Source organism: Peromyscus leucopus, chromosome 19, assembly GCF_004664715.2.
Source record: "Peromyscus leucopus breed LL Stock chromosome 19, UCI_PerLeu_2.1, whole genome shotgun sequence".
NCBI lineage: Eukaryota > Metazoa > Chordata > Mammalia > Rodentia > Cricetidae > Peromyscus > Peromyscus leucopus.
In genome coordinates this window covers 24,218,418-24,238,917 of record NC_051079.1, presented here as the reverse complement: position 1 = coordinate 24,238,917, position 20,500 = coordinate 24,218,418, and the positions used below count along the sequence as shown (strand labels likewise).

The following is a 20,500-nucleotide window of genomic DNA, read 5'->3' as shown; positions in this document are numbered from 1 at the left end:
CGCGTGCACCGGGGCATCCAATAGAGGCCACGGTTTCCGTCCCTAACCCCGTTTCCTCCACGCCCCCTCACGCATGCGCTCCAGGGCCTCCGCCGGGCGCCCAGGACGCAGGCGCAGGAGGCCCCGCCTCCCGCGCAACTGACGCAAGGCGACTGTAATCTTTTCGTAACTTATCCCGTGTGACCTTGAGTCTTTCCTGCCGCGAAGGACCGGGGCTGTCTGAAGCATTTGCCCGTGTGGGTTCCTCTTCTCCGCCTCCCTTCCCTCTGCCCCCACAGCCGCGGGAGCCGTGAGAAGAGGACAGGGGCTTTTCGAGCATCGTGCCGATGGGCGTGCTCGCGGCGGGCTCCGGTCCCGGGAGCCGCGGCCGGGCGGTCTCTGGTCAGGCGACTGCGCTGGGCGCCTCGGCGGAAGAGCGGGGCCTCCGGGCTGCCGCGGCCAGCCCCCGCCCACCCCCACCCCACGTGGTTGGAGGCTTCCAGAAGCGTAGCCGCCGCCGAGCCGCGCAGCTCCGGGCCTGTCGGGTGTCGTCTGGTCTCTGCCCTCGTACTCCCTCCGTCCCGCCGCCATGATCAGCGCCAGCAGGGCCGCGGCCGCGCGTCTCGTGGGCACCGCAGCCTCCCGGAGCCCCGCGGCCGCCCGTCACCAGGTGAGGAACTGCCATGCCTCCCGGAAGGGGCTCGGGGCCGGGACGTGAGCGAGGGCGGCAGGCCTTGCCCTTCGGGGTCAGACTCTAGGAGAAATCGGGAGCGAAGCAAGGTAACGGCCCTTCGGTGGCCAGCGAAGCCGGCCCCGGCGAGGGCTTTGCCCCCCGGGCTCTGCTGAGTCACAATGCCTGGCGTTCTGGAGTCTTCACCCCACCGGTTCGCGAGGTAGCGGTCCTCCTGAGCCAGCATGTGGCGCCTTGGATGCTGTCGGTCGGAAGGCACAACTACGCGCTGGGGTCTGTTGCCTTAAGAGCCGCAGGACAGTCCCAACTCTCTTTTTATTTTTATTTTTTACTTATTTTCATTTTTGGAGGCAGGGTGTCTTCGGAGGCCTGGCTGCCTGGGAACGGACTCCGTAGATTCCGCAGAGACCCGCCCGCCCGTCTCTGCCTCCCGAGTGCTGAGGCTGAAGGTGTGGACCACCACGCCTGGCTCCAACCTTAGAGCCCTTTTTTTTTTTTTGGATGTCTTCGATGCACTTGTGGATTGTAATAGAACAGGAAAAGGGCTTCAGATCTTGATCTGAAATAAGAAAAAGTACGTCTTTGGAGGATGAGACTTGTAGCTCTCCCAAGTAATTGTTCGGCAGGGTCTCCAGTGCCTTGGAGTGCACACGTAATCAGGGGCACAGGCTGTGAGTTTACTACACTCTCACTGTGTAGTAGCCTTGGTTGACCTGGAACTTAGGCCAGGCCTGCCTCTGGCTTTCAAGTGTTGGAATTAAAGGTGTTTGCCACCAGGCCCCGAAACTGTAAAATAATTTTGAATTTCTTGAATAGCAGCTCCTTAATCAGGTCTTCTCCAGCATTTGTCCTCCCCACCCCAGGGGCGGAGGCGCATCCCTAGCTTCCAGGTTGTCGTGACTTTGAGGGCCACTTCATATATATGGTTTCTTGTTGGTAAAGGCCAGAGTTGCTTGTAAGCATTCCATGCTTAGCAAATATTGGTACAAGATCAATAGTGTCAAAGTTGAAAAAGTCTCTATTGCAATGTAATTTTTTTTTTTTTATTCTAGGTTTTTTTGAGACAGGGTTTCAATGTAGCTCTGGCTGTCCTGGGGCTCTGTAGACCACACTGACCTTAAACTTACAGATCTGCCTTCCTCTGCCTCCTGGGTGCTGGGATTAAAGGCATGTGCCACCACCTCCTTCTGGCTGGGTCTTTCTTTCTTTTTTTTTTGGTAATTTAAGACAATTTTATGTTTGCCTATCGGGAAAACTTGGAGATATGTGATAGATATGTAGCTATATACCTGTATATATTACATACTAAGGTGTCCTCATTGTGTGCTTTATACAGGCTACTGCTTAATCTTAAAGCTTGCATGTGTTTGTCAGAGTAGTAATTGGAAAAAGCCCAAGTTTACTGGTGTAGTTAATGGCTGATGCAATTTTTTTTCCCCCTTCAGGATGGCTGGAATGGCCTTAGTCATGAAGCTTTTAGATTTGTTTCAAGAAGGGATTATGCGTAAGTATAACTTCAGTTTCTTTGAGAAAAAATACATATTAATTGAATCCTAGGCTGTGATCTGTACATTTTGTTAATAATTTTCTCCATATAACTTTATTTGTATTTGTAGTTTATGAAATGTGCCACTTTCTTAATAATTTTTTGTTTTATGTGCATTGATGTTTTGCCACATGTATGAGGGTGCCAGGTCCCCTGGAACTGGAGTTATAGACAATTGTGGAGCTGCTGTGTGGGTGCTGGGAATTGAACCCAGGTCCTGGAAGAGTAGACGGTGCTCTTAACATCTGAGCCATCTCTCCAGCCCCTGAAATGTGCCATTGTTAACAACACCAACATAAAACACAGTTCTTCCTCTTATGTTGGAGACTATTGTTGATATAACTGTAGCATTTAAATTTCTTACAGATCAGAGGCAATTAAGGGTGCCGTTGTTGGTATTGACTTGGGCACTACCAACTCCTGTGTGGCAGTTATGGAGGGCAAACAAGCAAAGGTGAGTCTGGAAAAACCTGGAAGCCTTCGGTCATTAGGTCTCCAGTCTGGCATTAGCTGCTTAGGAATGCTGAATTCGAGCCAGGCATGGCGGTACACACGTTTAGGCAGGGGAATCTCTGAGTTTGGGGTCAGCCTGGGCTATACAGAGAACTCCGTTCTGAAAAAGCCCTCCCCTCCCCCCACCCCCCAAAAAAAGGATGCTTAATTCAGTTTTGTGCTGGTTTTTCTCCTCAGACCCTGTATATCCTAGGCTGGCCTCAAATGTAGATTATTCAGTGCTAACATCAGTTATTAGCTTCTACTCCAGACATCTAATTTACACTTTAAAGTTGCTCTTATTTTATTTATTTATTTTAGGCTTAGGAATTAACCTTTGGCTATTGATAATTGAATGACTACAACTTTCCAGAATAGGATGTAAAGGTGATTCCCAGAGGTGGAGGTGATGGTGCCATTAGAGGACTTGAAGTGGCCTGCTGTTTGGATTCAAGCAAGGCTTAGGTGTCTGTGTTATGTGGAGGTTGTTGGAGCCCCTCAGGACACACAGACCTTTTTCTTTGAGCTGTCAAGACTTAGAGCATCTGGAATTCTACAGTTGTGTCTGCTCATTCTTGGCCCTTCGTGCGTCTTCTTTTCCTAAGACCTGTCTGAAACAGTTTGGGCTATTTAGAGGAGTCTGGCTTGTTTGGTACTAAAAGAGAAGCCCGCCCTTAGTCCTGATTTATGCTGCTTATCCTTCTTCCTCTATTTCTGAAACTTCAGCTTCCACATACATTTAGCAAGATTAGGCATATTCAAGGTGGTATGGCCATAGACTTCTGTACATTTGAATTGATATTCTGTAGCATTCCCAGCAGTAAAACATGCCAATTTAGTGTGTTGTCCTTTCAGCATTTGTTTTATGATTTGAGTTGTGGTCGTATCTTAAATCACTGCTATGAAGATGCCCGTGATGACTAGTATCTCAATCATTATCTTTGGGAATTTTAGGTCCTGGAGAATGCCGAAGGTGCCAGAACTACCCCTTCTGTTGTTGCCTTTACAGCAGATGGAGAACGACTTGTTGGCATGCCAGCAAAGCGACAGGCTGTCACAAACCCAAACAATACATTTTATGCTACTAAGCGTCTAATTGGACGTCGCTATGATGACCCTGAAGTACAGAAAGACACGTGAGTAATAAGAAAAACAACAGAATGCTTTGATCGAGGTCCTATGAACACCTTAGTCACCTTTCATTATTATTCTGGGAGAAATTCCCATCTCCACCAGAAGAGTAAACAGTTTTTAAAAGCCCATTTGTGCTTTCACAGATTAGGTTAAGATACATTAAGGTTTGTGAGACATTCCTGAACGATGTTTGTCGTCATCAGTTACGTAAGGCTGGTAACGGCATATTTTATATTGTGCATCCTTAAGTTATTTACATGTGTGGATGCATAGTCCTTTGCTTTCTATTATTATTATTATTACTATTTGCTTGTGACAGGGTTTCTCTGTGAGCCTTGGCTGTCCTGGAACTCAGCCTGTAGACCTGGCTGTCCTTGACCTCAGAGATCCGCCTGCCTCTGCCTCCTGAGTGCTGGGACTAAAGGCGTGCTGCACCACCACCACCACCACCACCACCACCGCTTGGCTAAGCTTTTATTTATTAACATTTTTGTTTGTGGGTGTGTTCATCCTACCTCACATGAGTGGAGGTGGAGGTCAGAGTACACCTTGCAGGATTCTGTTCTTTTTTTCTACCATGTAGGTCCTGGGTGTTGAAGAGCAGGTCATTAGGCTTGGCAGTATGAGCCTTTACTTGCTGAGACATCTCACTGGCCTCGTTTTTTTGTTTGTTTGGGGTTTTTTTTGTGTGTGTCTGTTTCTTTCTTTTCTTTTTTTTTTTATCTTATTTGATTTATTTATTTTTGGTTTTTGGAGACAGGGTTTCTCTATAGTTCTGGCTGTCCTGGAACTCACTCTGTAGCCCAGGCTGGCCTCAAACTCACAGAGATTCACCTGCTTCTGCCTTCTGATTGCTGGGATTAAAGGTGTGCCCCACCAAGCCTGGCTGTGTACAGATTTTTAATGTGAGCATGCTTTGTTTTTTGTGTGTCATGCCTGTGAATACTTTGTCATTTTCAAACAGAACTGCCAAGACAATTTTTGAAACAATAACAAAAATCATCAGGCTTATATTAGTAATTAAAAAGGTTTTTTAATGAAAAGGTCTCTAGAAATTATCATTTGTTGGCCATCTTTTTTTTTTTTAATAATAATTTGAAATGGGTAGATATATGATGGCCTTGCTGTGGTAAGTCTCACTGCCAGTCAAGTTTTCTCTTCCCACCTCCTCTGGGGTTTATCTTTGTATCCCTGGTCATCCTGGAGCTCTCACTCTGTAGACCAGGCTGGCCTCAAACTCAGAAATTTGCCTCTGCCTCATGAATGCTGGTATGAAAGTCGTGGGACACCACCGCCCAGCCAGTTTTCTTAGACAGTTCTTTTTGTCTTTCAGTAAGAATGTTCCCTTTAAAATTGTTCGTGCCTCTAATGGTGATGCCTGGGTTGAGGCTCATGGAAAACTCTATTCTCCAAGTCAGATTGGAGCCTTTGTGTTGATGAAGATGAAAGAGACTGCGGGTGAGTAGATGTAGTTCATTCTGGGAAACTGGAAGTGCAGTGTCCTCTGAGTTTATAGATTCATGTGCTGTAGCTTATGGGGTCAGAAGCTCTGCACAGAAAGGTTAGGAATGGCAAAGCTTTGGGACTTTTAATCTGCAGATTTAATCTGTCCCTTTTTCAGTAGGGGGCAGTGTAGTGTTTGTTAAAGTACAGAAAGCTACACGTTAAACTTCAGTCTAAAGGTCATTCGATGTTGATAAATCTTGACTGAAATGCTAAGGTAATTTGGAATTTCCAGCCTATCCCACCTCTGCTGCTGAGTTACACAAAAATACTTCCTAGGCCTCCTAACATTTGGGAATGGGTTGCTGGTGACCGCATCCCAGGCTGCCTTGAGCGTCTGATACTACAGTTGTAGCCTCTGAAATGCTAACAGTGGTTAGGGTGATTTGTTTTTGAGATTAAATTTCATACTGTAGTCTAGGCTGTCTTTGCACTAATTTTGTAGCCAAGGCTGGCCTCAAACTTGTGGTCTTCCTACCTCAGCTTTCCCAGTGCCAAGATTGTAGGCTTGAACTGTGTAACCCATGACAGCCTTAAACTCATCTTCCTCCTGCTGCCTCTCTGGTGCCAGAGTACAGGGTACATACAGTACAGTGCTCAGTGTCTTCTACATGGTCTGTCTCCATGTTAGGCTACAGAGGAGGTAAATATTGTCTGCTACTCCACAAAAGGATGAGAGATGGAATATTAGGCTTCATTGGTAATTTTGATGCTTATTTTTTTCTGACATAGTGCCACAATTGAATTTTAATTCATTCTTTTCCAGAAAATTACTTGGGTCACACAGCAAAAAATGCTGTGATCACTGTCCCTGCTTATTTCAATGACTCACAACGACAGGTAAAGTTAATTATACCTCTTTTTTTGCCTGGGGGAAAAAAGGTGCCAAAGTTAAAGGATGGAAAGATACATTTATTTCTACTTTCTCTAGGCCACTAAAGATGCTGGCCAGATATCTGGGCTAAATGTGCTTCGAGTGATTAATGAACCTACAGCTGCTGCTCTGGCCTATGGTCTGGACAAGTCTGAAGATAAAGTGTAAGTTAATAAAGTAAATATTCTTACCTGAATTACGGGTTTTTATGTAATTTTTTCTACATTTTTAAAGTTTGTGTGGGTGCAATGTGCCATGCCATGCCATGCATGTGGACGTCAGAAGATAAAATGTGTGAGCTGGCTTTTGCCTTTTTCCAAAATGAGTCTTGGGTCAGGCTTGGCAGCAAGTGCCCTCACCCTTTCTAAAGATTACTTTTTTGTTTGGTTTGGTTTTGTTTTTCCGAGACAAGGTTTCTCTGTAGTTTTGGTGCCTGTCCTGAATCTCGCTCTGTAGACCAGGCTGGCCTCGAACTCACAGAGACCCGCCTGCCTCTGCCTTCCGAGTGCTGGGTTAAAGGCGTGTGCCACCACTGCGAGGCTAAAAAAATTCTCTTATTTTCAATTATAAATGTGTTTCTGTGGGTCTATACATGTTATTGCACACACCTTCAGAGGTGTCAGATTCTGGAGCTTACATTACAGGTGGATATGGCTACCTGGTGTGTTGGTACTGGTAATCAACTGGTCCTCTGGAAGAGCAGTTTGTGCTTCTAACTGCTGAGCTCACTCCAGCCCATCCCCTCGTGTGTGGTGGGGCATGTTCCTAACAGTGTGCATGTGGAGGTCAGAGGACAACTGGGAGGAACTAATTCTCTCCTTCATGTAGTTTCCTGGGATTGAATCAGGCTTGGAGCCAAGGATCTTTACCTGCTAAAAAGACATCTTGCCAGCCTTTGTGCTGTAAATTTTTTGTTTGTTTGTTTTTCAAGATAGGGTTTTGCTGGTATCCCTGCCTGTTTTGGAACTCTGTACACCAGGCTGGCTCTGAACTCAGATCCTCCTTCCTCTGCCTACTGAGTGCTGGGATCAAGGCTGTGCGATACCACCACTAAGCTTGTGCTGTGTGTTAACCTGAACTGTGAACCAAGTTATAAAAGCTATAAGATTTATCCTATATTATTTCCATTTCACAGAAATGCATTAAAAATGTACTTATTCTCTCCAAATTTGTATGTATGGTCTGTGTTTTTCATTCTTTCAAGACCATTTTACTGTTGGGACCCTTGACAATTTTAATTTTGTTGTTATGGGTGTTGATAAATACTTTGGGAATCATGGTTTATATGCTATTAATTTTAGTCGTTTCTTTGTTACCAATGCATATGTTAACAGACATGTCATTTAGGGTTGTTAGATTTCAAAATTATTAAATATTTCTAAATTAATCTTTGGTTATTGAATTCATTCCTTTGTAGTAGGTTTTGTTTCTTAAGGTTTTAAAAATTATTTGTTTTGGCTTTTCTTTCCTTTCTAGCATTGCAGTGTATGATTTAGGTGGTGGGACCTTTGACATCTCTATCCTGGAAATTCAGAAAGGAGTTTTTGAGGTGAAATCCACCAATGGGGACACTTTCTTAGGAGGTGAAGACTTTGACCAAGCGTTGTTACGGCACATTGTCAAGGAGTTCAAGAGAGAGGTTAGTTACCATTGTGGTTAATGTGTAGGCTTTTGTGGGGGAGGTTCAGAATTTTTTGTTCAGATTGTTCTTTTGCTTTCTGAATAGTTTTTTTGCGCTAAGGTAACTAATTACATTCATGTTCATGGGTAAACTGAACCATGTTAGTTACATATAGCGCCCTAGATTGGGAACAAAAGAAGTATATTGGTTACAGTATTAGAGAAGAATTTTAGGAACTCTGAATTAAGAGACCTTGAGCTTGGAAGAGTTGATGGGAGTTCAGTCTACTAATGGTAGATCAGAAAACTGATTCATACTAGGTTATTTTTCAGGTGGTAATTTGTGTGTGTGGGGGGGTGTTTGTGTGTTTGGTTTTTCAAGATAGGGTTTCTCTGTGTAGTCTAGGCTGTCCTGGAACTCTACACCAGGCTGAACTATAATTCACAGAGATCCACCTGCCTCTGCCTTGAAAGTGCTGGGATTAAAGGAGTGTACTATCTCCACCCAATTCTATCCCCTAGCCCATAAAGCCTCATGATTTGTGTTCCTTTTTATTATAAAGGGATGGTCCTTTCATAAGCAAACAAAGTATCTTCTGTATCATTGCTGTTTCTCTATTAATTGTCTCATGAATCCTATTTTGTAGACAGGGGTTGATTTGACCAAAGACAACATGGCACTTCAGAGAGTTCGGGAAGCTGCTGAGAAGGCTAAGTGTGAACTCTCCTCATCTGTGCAGGTGAGTCATGGACAAATCCGAACTGTTTTGGTGGGTATTTTAGCCTAAACTTATGTGAATGGTATATTCTAATTTACCTAGTGTCAGTGTAGACTCTGTACAGTTTTCTGTTTGCTAAGAATCTTGAGCCAGAGAACAATGTGATGATCAGTTCTTTTTCATGAATGAGGTAGATTTTTATGCATGTGGATCTTTTCCTGCATGTATATCTGTAGTACATGTGTGCTTGGTTCTGCAGAGGCTATAACAGAGTGTTAGATCCTCGAACTGCCATGTTGATTTTGGGGATTGAACCTAGGTTCTCTGGAAGAGCAGCCAGTGCTCTTAACCACTGAGTCATCTCTCCAGCCCTGAGAAAAGCATTTTTTAATTTAATTTTATGTGCATTGGTGTTTTGGCCTGCATTCATGTCTGTATGCAGGTGTCAGATCCCCTGGGACTAGAGTTACAGTGGTGAGCTGCCATGTGGGTGCTGGGAATTGAACCTGGGTCCTCTGGAAGAACAGCAAGTGCTCAACCGCTGAGCTATCTCTCTAGCCCCTGAGCTAAACATTTTTAATAAGAGCTTATAGGTCTGATTTGAACAAAATTGGATATTTTAAGTTAGAACTGGGGGTTTTCTTTCTTTTTATTTTTTGGACTTTACTGTATAGCCCCTCAAACTCAGAGTTCTGCTTGTCTCTGCCTCCTTAATGCTGGGATTAAAGGCATGCATCACCACATCCAATAAGATGAGGATTTCTAGAACAGGAGATGGTAGCTCGGTGGTAGAGGACTTAGCTCACATGGATAAAGTCTTTGGAGTTACATCCTCACGATGAGAAAAGGAAAGCCTGGTGTAGTTGAGGCTAGAGTATTACCAGAGCAAGCCTGGGTCCATAGTGGGTTCTAGCCAGCTTGTGCTATGTGGTATGACTCTGTCTCAAAAAAAGGAAAAAAAATGGGTTTTATTTCATTGGGGCTAGTGATTGATCCCAGGGTCTCAGCATTTGCTAGCCCCGTGCTCTATATCCCCCCACCCTCAAAGCATTGATGAAAAATCCATGGTGATGCCCCTAATCCCAGGGATTAAGCAAGGAAGGTCCTGGATTTGAACTAGCCTGAGCGATAGAGATCTCATCATCCCTCCAAAAAAGGCAAGGCATTAATAAAAACAGTGTGGCGAATTATTAGAATTATTAACTTGAAAATTAATGTTTTCACATGAATGTACTACATTGTGAATTATATGAATTGCTAGTTCTCTGTCATTTAATAAATTGGATCACCATTTTAGAAAGTGAGCTGTAAAGAAAAATCTGCCTCTCATGTGAAGGCAAATTTCCCTTTGAAGGACAGGTTTGCTCCACCTCTGAGTTCTGTGCTTGTTGACCTCAGTCCCGAGAGGTGAAGCTTCCCTATCTTAACCACCAAGTAGACTAGTGTAAAAATCTAGGTTGCAGGCTCACCAGGGTAGAACTTGAATGGTCTAATCCTGTGACTGCTTTAGGTTGTTAGATTACCAGAAGGAGGCTATGGTAGCTGTTGGGTAAGTGGTTGTTGCTAACTAACTTGTTGAACCTGAATGCTGTATACATAATCTACCTTTTTGAGTTGTGCCCTAGCTCCCAAACCTTCAATGTTGTAAGTGGCTGTGAGTAGTTACAAAGTTGTATATAATCATCATGGATATTGATATCATTTTCCCTGCTGAGTGACAACTTGTGTGACTTAATAAATAACTTTTAGGGTTGTGGTTTAGAGGATGTGAAATTGCCAGTAAAGAGAAATATATAAATCTTAGAATTTGATACCAGGAGAAGATGTTGGCTACTTTTACGTGGCTGTATCTTACTGAGGAATATTTTATAGCCTTTAGCACTTTAGCAAGGTATATTTAGCAAAGTCAGTGTACACTTGTGATTGTAAATCTGTAAAGTTTAGGAGCATCTCAGCAGACTTAATTAATAGTTTACTTTGGAAGATGAAAATTAACATCAGCCAGGCTGTGATGACACATGCTTTAGTCCTAGCACTTGGAAGGCAGAGGCAGACAGATTGCTGAGTTCAAAGCCAAGTCTGGTCTACAGAAGATTTTATTATTATTATTATTATTATTTCATTTTATGTGTATGGGTGTTTTACCTGCTTTCATGTATGTCTGTGCTACATACATGCCTGGTGCCTGCAGAGGTCAGAAGAGGGTGTCAGAGCTGCGACTAGAGTTATAGGTGGTTGTGAGCTGTCATGTGGGTGCTGGGAATTAAACTCTGGTCTTCTGCAAATGCAGCCAGTGTTTGTTTTGTTTTCTTTGTGTCGCCCTGGCTTTCCTAGAACTCACTCTGTAGACCAGGCTGACAGCCTTGGGAATCTGCTTGCCTCTGCCTCCCAAGTGCTGGGATTAAAACCGTGCGCCACCACACCTGCCTTGAAGCAGTTTGTGTTCTTAACCACTGAGGGATCTCTCCAGCCCCACTCATAAGGTTCTTAGCTGTGTGGTTTTAAATTAATTGTTTCACTTCTTTTTTTAACCTGCAAGTGAGGCTGAGTGGTAACTTCCTCTTAGAATTGTGAGGTTTACTAGATCAATGCATATATAAATGCTTAGGAAAACTACTTAAAACTACTTAAAGGTGAAGGTGGTAGCATCCAGCATGTTAAGGATAGGATAGTTTTGAGCCTGTCTCTGAATTTGAGGACAGCAAGGACTAAACAGAGAAACTTTGTCTTGAAAAACCAAAAAAAAAAAAAAAAGGACTCAAGTTTCTCTTAGGCCAACTATTTTATTGGCTGTAGCTGGAGTTTTCCTGCCTACCCCACAGTCAGGACAAATCTGTCACCCACCAGTCCCACAGCTGCTCAGACCCAACCAAGTAAACACAGAGACTTATATTGCTTACAAACTATATGGCCATGGCAGGCTTCTTGCTAACTGTTCTTATAGCTTAAATTAATCCATTTCTACCTTGCCATGTGGTTCATGGCTTACAGGCATCTTCACATGCTGCTTGTCATGGCGGTGGCTGGCAGTGTCTCTGACACTCAGCCTTCCACTTCCCAGAATTCTTCTCTCTCCTTGTCCCCCCTGTATTTCCTGCCTGGCCACTGGCCAATTAGTGTTTTATTTATACAGAACGATAATCCACAGCAATTGGCCATTGACAGGAGCATAATACTAACTAGGTAAATTTTATTAAGATATTTTTATATAACTATATATGTTTACCATACTGAATTTAAATATGCTTGATTATACACATAGCACCCCAAGCTATGGGATTTGGAATTTATTGGATATTAGTTATTATTTGTTCTCTATGGATGTAATGGTCAAGTCAGATGTCTTCAGTCAAGGTCTCTTGAAGCTTAGACTGGCCTTGAATTCACTATAGCTGAAGATGATTGAATGTATAATTTCCTGAGGGCTTAGGTTGCAGGCAGTACCAGCATGTCCAGTGTACATTGGTCCTGGTTTTTCTAAGAGCATCTGTAACACTAATTTCCTAGAACTTGGTCTGCATATGTTAAGAGGTGATGGAGAACATTCCTCTTGTTTCTGATTTCTCATCATTTCCTGCCCCTTAGGGTTTCTCTCTGTAACAGTCCTGGCTGTCCTAGAACTTGCTCTGTAGACCAGGCCAGACTGGAATTCTCATCAGAGATCCACCTGCCTCTGCCTTCCAAGTGCTGGGATCAAAGACATGCACAGTTATCACCTGGTGATAAAGAACATTTTTATTTATGCACATGGAATTTCTTTCTTTCTTCTTTTTTTTTTTTTAAATGTATAGGGAGAGGTGAGTGCAAGTACCAATGGAAGCTAGAACAGAGTATCAGATTCCCCAAAACTGGAAGTATGGGCAGTTAGTTAGCTACCCCACATAGGTGCTAGGAATTCAACTCAAGTCCTCTGCCAGAACAGCAAGCACTCTTAACTACCAAGTGCAGACATGGGGTAATTCTTTTTTTTTTTTGTTTTGTTTTGTTTTTGGTTTTCCGAGACAGGGTTTCTCTGTGTAGCTTTGCGCCTTTCCTGGTAGCCCAGGCTGGCCTCAAACTCACAGAGATCCGCCTGGCTCTGCCTCCCGAGTGCTGGGATTAAAGGCGTGCGCCACCACTGCCCGGCCGGGGTAATTCTTAAAACTCAGTATGAAAGACAATCCCCCACACAGTATGGACCTCTTTTATCTTTTTCTTTCTTTCTCGCTTTTTTTTTTTGTTGGTTTCTCTCTCTGTCTCTGTCTGCCTGCCTGTCTGTCTGTCTGTCTGTCTCTCTCTCTCTCTCTCTCTCTCTCTCTCTCTCTCTCTGTGTGTGTGTGTGTGTGTGTGTGTGTGTGTGTGTTTGGTTTCTCTGTGTAACGGCTGTGGATGTCCTGGAACTCGCTCTGTTGACCAGGCTTGCCTCTAACTCAGAGATCCCATCTGCCTCTGCCTCCTGGGTGCTGCAATTAAAGGTGTGTGCCACCACCTCCCAGCCACAGTGTGTTTCTTAAAGATCTTTTTTGCCATGACACATCTGTCAAATGATAATTTCTTAAGCTTGTCTGCCCCAGTCTTCATTATTAATATGTAGAGACACCCCCCTGCCCCCATTAAAGTAGATTTCAGTATATTTCCCCTGCGTCTTAGGAATTTAGTGAGGCTGACTCTGTGCTCTCTACATCTTACCCTAGGGTATGGTCTTGACCTTAATTGGAGTATTAAGATTAGTCTCCCTACTGACTTGTAGTTAAATATTTTCTGTGTAGACTGACATCAACTTGCCGTATCTTACAATGGATGCTTCTGGACCCAAGCATTTGAATATGAAGCTGACTCGAGCTCAGTTTGAAGGCATTGTCACAGATCTGATCAAGAGGACTATTGCTCCATGCCAGAAAGCTATGCAGGATGCAGAAGTCAGCAAGAGTGACATAGGAGAAGTGATTCTGGTTGGTGGCATGACGAGGATGCCCAAGGTATGTACTCATGGTATTCCTTATAGGGAAAAAAAGAAAAAGTCAGTACATAATGCATTCTTGGCAGATAGTTTATGTTGTGTGTGGACATGAGTATGATCCATTCTACCTGGTTACTTGAAAGGGGATGAGACTAACCTCATCAAAAAGTGCTTTTAGTTGGGTTTAGTGGCTCACTCCTGTAATCTCAGCACCTAGGAGGCAGGAGGATGGTGGTGTTCCAGGCAAGACTCAGCTAGAGTGACACTCTGTCCCACCAAGAAACCTTTTTAGTTTTGTGGGTTTTTTTTTTTTTTTTTTTTTTTTTTTTTTGCTGTTGTTTGTTTGTTTGTTTTGAGACAGGGTTTCTCTGTGTAGCTTTGGAGCCATTCCTGAACTACTCACTCTGTAGCCCAGGCTGGCCTCGAACTCACAGAGATCACCTATCTCTGCCTTCCGAGTGCTGGAATTAAAGGTGTGTGCCACCACTGCCTGGCTAGTTTATTTTAATTAAAAGATGCAAGAATATCAGGGAGAATCTTAAGCCCAGTCTTATAAAGATAATGTTGTCAAGCCTTGATGATAATCATTCTTTAGGAGATGTTTTGGACACATCTTCCTAGCATAGTACTTGGGGCCACGTGCGTTTCTTCAACAATGGTTTGTGCGATGATGCATTATGAACACATCATTCTGAAAACATGTGTAGAGAAGTAGTGACTGAGCACAGACCGTTGAAGGTGCAGTTGCTCCTTGGTAGCTGGATAGAATTATCTTGGGCCCAAGTTAATGATGTGGTTACTGCTTTTGGTGGTGGTTGGTGGGTGGTTTTGTTTCTCTGTTGAAATGCTGGGATATTGGAATATGGGTACAGAATAAATTTAGACCTAGGACTCTGGTCGGAGGATACATTGATATTAACAAATTATCCCAAGATGTTGTGTACTTGTGTTAGCTTTAAAACATAGATCAAAAACTATCCCTCAGATCAGCCACAGAACTGATATTACTACATCCTTCAAATTGGTCTTCAATTAATTATCTGGAATATGTAGACTTTTGTTTGTTTGTTTGTTTTTGTTTTTTGAGACAGGGTTTCTCTGTGAAACAGTCCTGTCTGTCCTGGAACTCAGTTTTTAAACCAGGCTGGCCTCAAACTCACAGAGATCTGCCTTAGACTGTATTTTATAATCCCTTGCCTTGTGCCTTCTGTTTCAAATGATTAATGTCCTCTGGGAAGCCAGATAATTGAAGCAAACACTTCTCTAAGTGGACAGTGAGTGAGATACTCCGAAGTTGTCAAACACGAACAAGAAGTCCGCATTCTTGGATCTGAGTCCATCTGATTGTGATGGCATCTTAGTGTTCTGTCTCACTCCAGCGGTTGCCTCAGGTGTGGCTAACAAGTTCTCTCTCCTCGGTGTATAGGTTCAGCAGACGGTGCAAGATCTTTTTGGCAGAGCCCCAAGTAAAGCTGTTAATCCTGATGAGGCTGTAGCTATCGGAGCTGCCATTCAGGGAGGTGTGTTGGCTGGTGATGTCACCGATGTGCTGCTCCTAGATGTCACCCCCCTGTCTCTGGGCATTGAGACTCTAGGAGGCGTCTTTACCAAACTTATTAATAGGAACACCACCATTCCAACCAAAAAGAGCCAGGTAAGAGCAGTCCTCCCTCGTAACAGAAGTTTAAAGTTCTATGAGTGATATGCTTGCAGCCACTTTATGAACTTTTTAAAATTTTGTCTCTAAATCCACACTTGCTGTGGGTGGCTTGAGAACCCCGTGTTTTGGGGTTTTGTTTTGCTAATGAATTCTCTGTATTATTCTATTATCAGAAGCAAATTATAAAAAGCCTGGTGGCTAGAGACATGGGACTAGGTAGGCTTGATTTCAGGGTGATAGGGGCTGGATTGTGTATTACCAAGCAGGAATATATGGACATGACATAGTCTTAGATGAAAAATTACTTCTTGTGGATTGGGTCATCCCAACACTGGGGAAGTTGAGATATGGAAATTGAGTTTGAGAACTGCTTAGACCATGTAGTGTGACCATGTCTCAAACTGTCAGTGGTATTTGTGCAGTGATGTATGTATTTGTCAACACATCATTCTGAAAAAAGTATGTGATGACATCTTATGACTGAGCACATGATACCTGTCTCTGATCCTGTTTCCCTGGGCTAGCAAACCAGTATTTCAAACCCTTGTTTTGATGCCTTCAACTGAAAAGCATCATTGTGTACAACATACTTGTTCAGCTGAAACAGTAGCCACTGTGTGCCCTTTTACACTAGTCCTATTCCTGCCTTTGTAGAGGTATGTGGCTTTGTTCTGAGAGTAATATACATTAGGAATCATCCAGTATTAGAATGTGAATTTCTCTGGTTACCCACTTCTGTATAAATAGATTAGATTACCAACTAAGAAGGTTTTCTTTCTCCCTAGGTATTTTCTACCGCTGCTGATGGACAAACTCAGGTAGAGATTAAAGTCTGTCAGGGAGAGCGAGAGATGGCTGGAGACAACAAACTTCTAGGACAGTTTACTTTGGTAGGTATTTTGAATCTGAATACCATGCTTTTTGGTCCTATAGTTGGCAAAGCTGACAGTATTCTAACCTCTCCAAACTGCTGACATACAGGAATACTGGCATTTTTTTTTTTTTTTTTTTTTTAAACTATTTTACTAAGGTTTTATCTTATCATATGGATGTTTTTGTTTGCGTGTATGTCTGTGCATCAAGTACAGACAGTACCTTCTAAGGCTAGAAGAAGTCAGATCCCCTGGAATTGGACTTACAGACAGTTGGCTGCCATGTGGATGCTGGGAATTCAACTTGGGTCCTCTGGAAGAGCAGCCAGTGCTCTTAACCACTGAGCCATCTCCCCAGCCCATATTGTTGTTATTTTCAAAAAACAGTTTTCATAGGTGAATTATGAAACCCCCCCACATTCACTTTTTACCTGAAAGTGCTTTATACTTTCAATACTTTAAATTTATAAAAGCCATGGAAATGTTCAGATTCAGAAGCAGTGCTAACTCAGAAATTAGTTGTGGCATGATTACTCGTTTCAAAAACACTTGATAGCTTACTGTTTTGGGTCAGCACTGCTACAGTGGAGAAGTTTCCTCCTTTACTGTCAACTCTAGGCACATACAGCTATTATACAGCCCAGTTGATTTCAGAAAGCACTAAAACTATATCACCTGAAATCTCAAGTTGTTTGTACATTAAGTGAAGACAGCACTTGTTTTAGGAAGCAAGTGGTTGGTTGTCCTGTTTGGAAATGGGAGCACACGAGTCTCTGAAAAGAGCTCACTCTGGATGTTTATTTTAGATTGGAATTCCCCCAGCCCCTCGTGGAGTCCCTCAAATTGAAGTTACATTTGACATTGATGCCAATGGGATTGTACATGTTTCTGCCAAAGACAAAGGAACAGGACGTGAGCAACAGAGTAAGTATTTACCAGTTATATGAATGAGGTATGAGGCTGAGGACTTAGTCAAGGTGTGGAGTCCCTTCTAGCATATGTGATGCCCTGGGTTTAGTTACCATCAAGGAAAACTAAGGTGGCCGTTATTGGGAAGTACATACTCTGTTTGTATGCCTCTTCTACCCTATTTAGGGAGGCTGCTACCACACTGCCCGTTTCCAGATGTTAGAGCTAGCTGCCTTTGTTTATGTGTATGGGTGGTTTGCTTGCATGTATTTCTTGTACTTCATGCATGTCTGATGCCCTGGGACTGGAATTATGGACAGTTATGATCTGCCGTATGGATGCTAGGAATCTTGAACCCAGGTCTTCTGCAAGAACAAGTGCTTTTAAGCACTGAACCAGCCCCTTCCAGCCCCTCTTTTTTTTTTTTTTTTTTTTTTTTTTTTTTTTTTGGTAAGGATAGCTGCTACTTTTAAACCTTATACTTGCAGAAGTGAATTTCTAGGGTTTTTGTTTGTTTTTGAGATAGAGTCTCACTTTGTATCCCTGGTTGGCCTAGAACTTGCTGCATAGACAAGGCTGGCCTCAAACAATGAGATCTGCATGTCCCTTTCAATGCTGGGATAGATCTCTGAATTATATTTTTATAAGTTAACATTAGGAGAGGGCAAAAAGGCAAGCCTGACCTTGTGGATTGCTGACTACTTAATCTTTTTATACAATTTACTTAAAAGACAATGAATGATTAACGTTCATAATTTGAATTATTCAGATTAGCTACTTAAATGGTGGGGTTTTTTGGAAGGGGGTTGCAGGGGGAATGACTGGGGTCTGGGTCTTATTTTGTAGCCATGGCTGGCCTTAAACTCAGATGCCAGCTTCCTGAGTGTTGGGATTAAAGGTGTGCACAATGCCCAGTGTACTGTTACTGCTCAGTGCAGTAAAGAGTTTTCTTTTCATTAACTCCAGTTGTAATCCAGTCTTCCGGTGGACTAAGCAAAGATGATATTGAAAATATGGTCAAAAACGCAGAGAAATATGCTGAGGAAGACCGGAGAAAGAAGGTGATTATCTCTGCTGAACTTGGTAAAACTGACAATAGACCATGGGCAGGTCACTGATCTTGAGTTTCTCATCTCCTGTTGTTAGTTTATTTTATGACTTGTTTAATATGAGATACACCATGTAGTCAGGATGATTCCACAACCTTATCGTTTCTCAGCCTCCCTAGGACCTGGGATTAAGGGCACATACTGGGTTTGGATTGTTCTCTTACACTGTCAAAATTCCTGTCACAAGGCCAAGTCAATGGGGTGTTAGGGATTTAGCTCAGTGGTAGAGTGCTTGAAATGCCCTGGGTTCAGTCCTTAGCTCCAAAAAAAAAAGCCAAGTCAACTCTTTCTCAGGTTATCATGAGTGCTTCTAAGTACAGTCATTATCGTTTTTTACTGTTTATCTGTGTGACAAGTAACTTATACTGTCTCACTTGCTATAGAAGTTAAGGAAACTTGGTGATTGGAAAGTCAGTTACATTAAACTCACAATTTTTCTAAGGAACGTGTTGAAGCAGTTAATATGGCTGAAGGAATTATTCATGATACAGAAACCAAGATGGAAGAATTCAAGGACCAGTTACCTGCTGATGAGGTAAGTTATTTAAAATAATTGAAGAGAATATTCACCAATTCATTGAAGCTGGTTTTTCTTTGGGTTTGATAGTGATTCAGTTTTTTAAAAATACAAATAAAGGGTAGAGGTAGGGGGGGCAAAAATTTGAATAGTAAACTACATGAAATGAGACAGAATTTAGAAAAAGGATTTTTATTTTATTGTGTTTTGCCTTTTCCAGTGCAACAAGCTAAAGGAAGAGATTTCCAAAATGAGAGAACTCCTTGCTCGAAAGGACAGTGAAACAGGAGAAAACATTAGACAGGCAGCATCTTCACTTCAGCAGGCATCATTGAAACTCTTTGAGATGGCATATAAAAAGGTACAAGGGCTGGAGGGCTATTTTGGTCCATGTTACAGGGAAAGGCAGAGGAGTCCCATGGTGTGCAAGGCAGGGGAGAGAATGATAAATACAGGATGAGGTGTGTTGAACAGAGCAAACTATTAGGCCTAATGTGATTCTCAAATACTTTCTCAACAGATGGCATCTGAGCGGGAAGGTTCTGGAAGTTCCGGTACCGGGGAACAGAAGGAAGATCAGAAGGAGGAGAAACAGTAATAGTGGCAGTGCATTGTGGAGCCAGAAGTACAACATACCATGAAGCTTGGGAGTAAAGGGACTTCCCGAGCAGAAAAGGGGCAAACTTCAGTCTTTTTACTGTGTTTTTGCAGTATTCTATATATAATTTCCTTAATATATAAGTTTAGTGACAATTAGCTAACTCATTTAATGGGTGAATAACTCAGCAGTAGCAGGTTCATACTGTTCTGTCACTAGCCTGTTATTTTCAGCCGCATGTGAAGGGGTGGGATGGGGCTGTGTACCAATCATTATTAAGGTATATCTGGTTTGTGCTGAAGTGGCCATGTTTTCAAGGTGTAAAACCCATTTCACATCCAGTGGAGGTAGTCTGTCATGGACCTTGATTGAGACTATATGTAGATCCTTGTTGGCCAAGAGTACTGCTATAAAGAATGGCCTATGTGAACGTGGTTGGTCCTTCACCTGAGGCCTTGTAAGACTAGGCTACCTGTGCCATGGTTTGTAGGTGCAGAAGCTAGGTCAATGGATAACAGCTCTGTTAGCCATAACTTAGATACAAGAGAGTGAAGTCTCGTGGTCCTAAAGCATACGTTTCTAGCTCTCCTCTTGGCTGGCCTATGTCCGGCACCTATATCCTTGATGATTGTTCTTTTCATCCATTCTGGATTTTTTTTTTTTAAATAAAATTCCAACAGCATCTTGATTTCCTTTGTAAATGTCAGTAGCTTCAGGACCGTAACTACACTATCAGTTTGCAGGGAGAAATGAAAATGACTTTCTAACATTGGCTAAAAGTGTGGATACACTGAAGATGTGGAGGGTCTAATACAATATATTGGCATGTATGCTGATGCAGAAGCACACCCAGGGCTACAAAGTGAGACCCTGTCTCAAAGGACTGGCACAAACAAATCTAGTCTTCGTGGTCATCTGTCTAGGAAAAATACTGAGCAAGGTGTTTGCAGCTTTAACAAAATTGCAGTTGGTTTAAAGGCAATAGTGTCATTAGTATTACATCCTCATTTCTGAGTCTTGGAACAGGTGCCCAAAGTTCTTCCTTTCTGCTTTCCCATCCTTGATGTGTTCTCACAGCTGTCCTTCTGAGAACGATCACTTTGTATACTTTTTTCTTGTGTGTCTGCAGTTATGTACACAAGTGCTGACCCCATGGAGCTATAGGCGGCTGAGCCCTAACAGTCATGCTGCAAAGAGCTGTATGTGCTGTCGATCTTTTTCTATATAAACCCTTTATTTTTTGAGACAGGGTCTATGTAGAGTCCTGGGATTAAAGGCCTGTACCACCAAACCCATCAGCTTTCAAACATTTTGAGATAGGGATGAGGTTATTAGAGT

The 20,500-nt window shown here is 42.8% G+C and overlaps 1 protein-coding gene and 2 non-coding genes across 3 annotated transcripts; all 3 read left to right on the top strand.

Annotated features, from left to right (window-relative positions):
* Positions 1 to 458: 458 nt before the first annotated feature.
* Hspa9 (heat shock protein family A (Hsp70) member 9) lies at positions 459 to 19,850 on the top strand. Its single transcript, XM_028886785.2, has 17 exons — positions 459 to 649; positions 2,116 to 2,174; positions 2,583 to 2,670; positions 3,663 to 3,844; positions 5,176 to 5,300; positions 6,112 to 6,185; positions 6,277 to 6,383; positions 7,696 to 7,858; positions 8,487 to 8,579; positions 13,307 to 13,516; positions 14,924 to 15,151; positions 15,943 to 16,047; positions 16,836 to 16,953; positions 17,905 to 17,999; positions 18,490 to 18,582; positions 18,785 to 18,925; positions 19,085 to 19,850. Exons 1-17 carry the CDS (start codon positions 569 to 571, stop codon positions 19,160 to 19,162), a joined length of 2,040 nt encoding a protein of 679 aa, XP_028742618.1. The 5' UTR covers positions 459 to 568; the 3' UTR covers positions 19,163 to 19,850.
* LOC114705152 lies at positions 14,160 to 14,224 on the top strand. Its single transcript, XR_003736359.1, has one exon. It is a non-coding gene; the product is annotated as a small nucleolar RNA SNORD63 (small nucleolar RNA).
* Positions 15,574 to 15,646, top strand: LOC114705151. The gene has a single exon (XR_003736358.1). It is a non-coding gene; the product is annotated as a small nucleolar RNA SNORD63 (small nucleolar RNA).
* Positions 19,851 to 20,500: the final 650 nt, after the last annotated feature.

Excerpts from the sequence above, each read along its gene's own strand:
- Hspa9 (XM_028886785.2), top strand. The coding sequence starts at position 569 with ATGATCAGCGCCAGCAGGGCCGCGGCCGCGCGTCTCGTGGGCACCGCA. Across the intron at positions 2,671-3,662 it reads TGGAGGGCAAACAAGCAAAG|GTCCTGGAGAATGCCGAAGG; the intron begins GTGAGTCTGGAA and ends TGGGAATTTTAG. Across the intron at positions 18,926-19,084 it reads TTGAGATGGCATATAAAAAG|ATGGCATCTGAGCGGGAAGG; the intron begins GTACAAGGGCTG and ends CTTTCTCAACAG.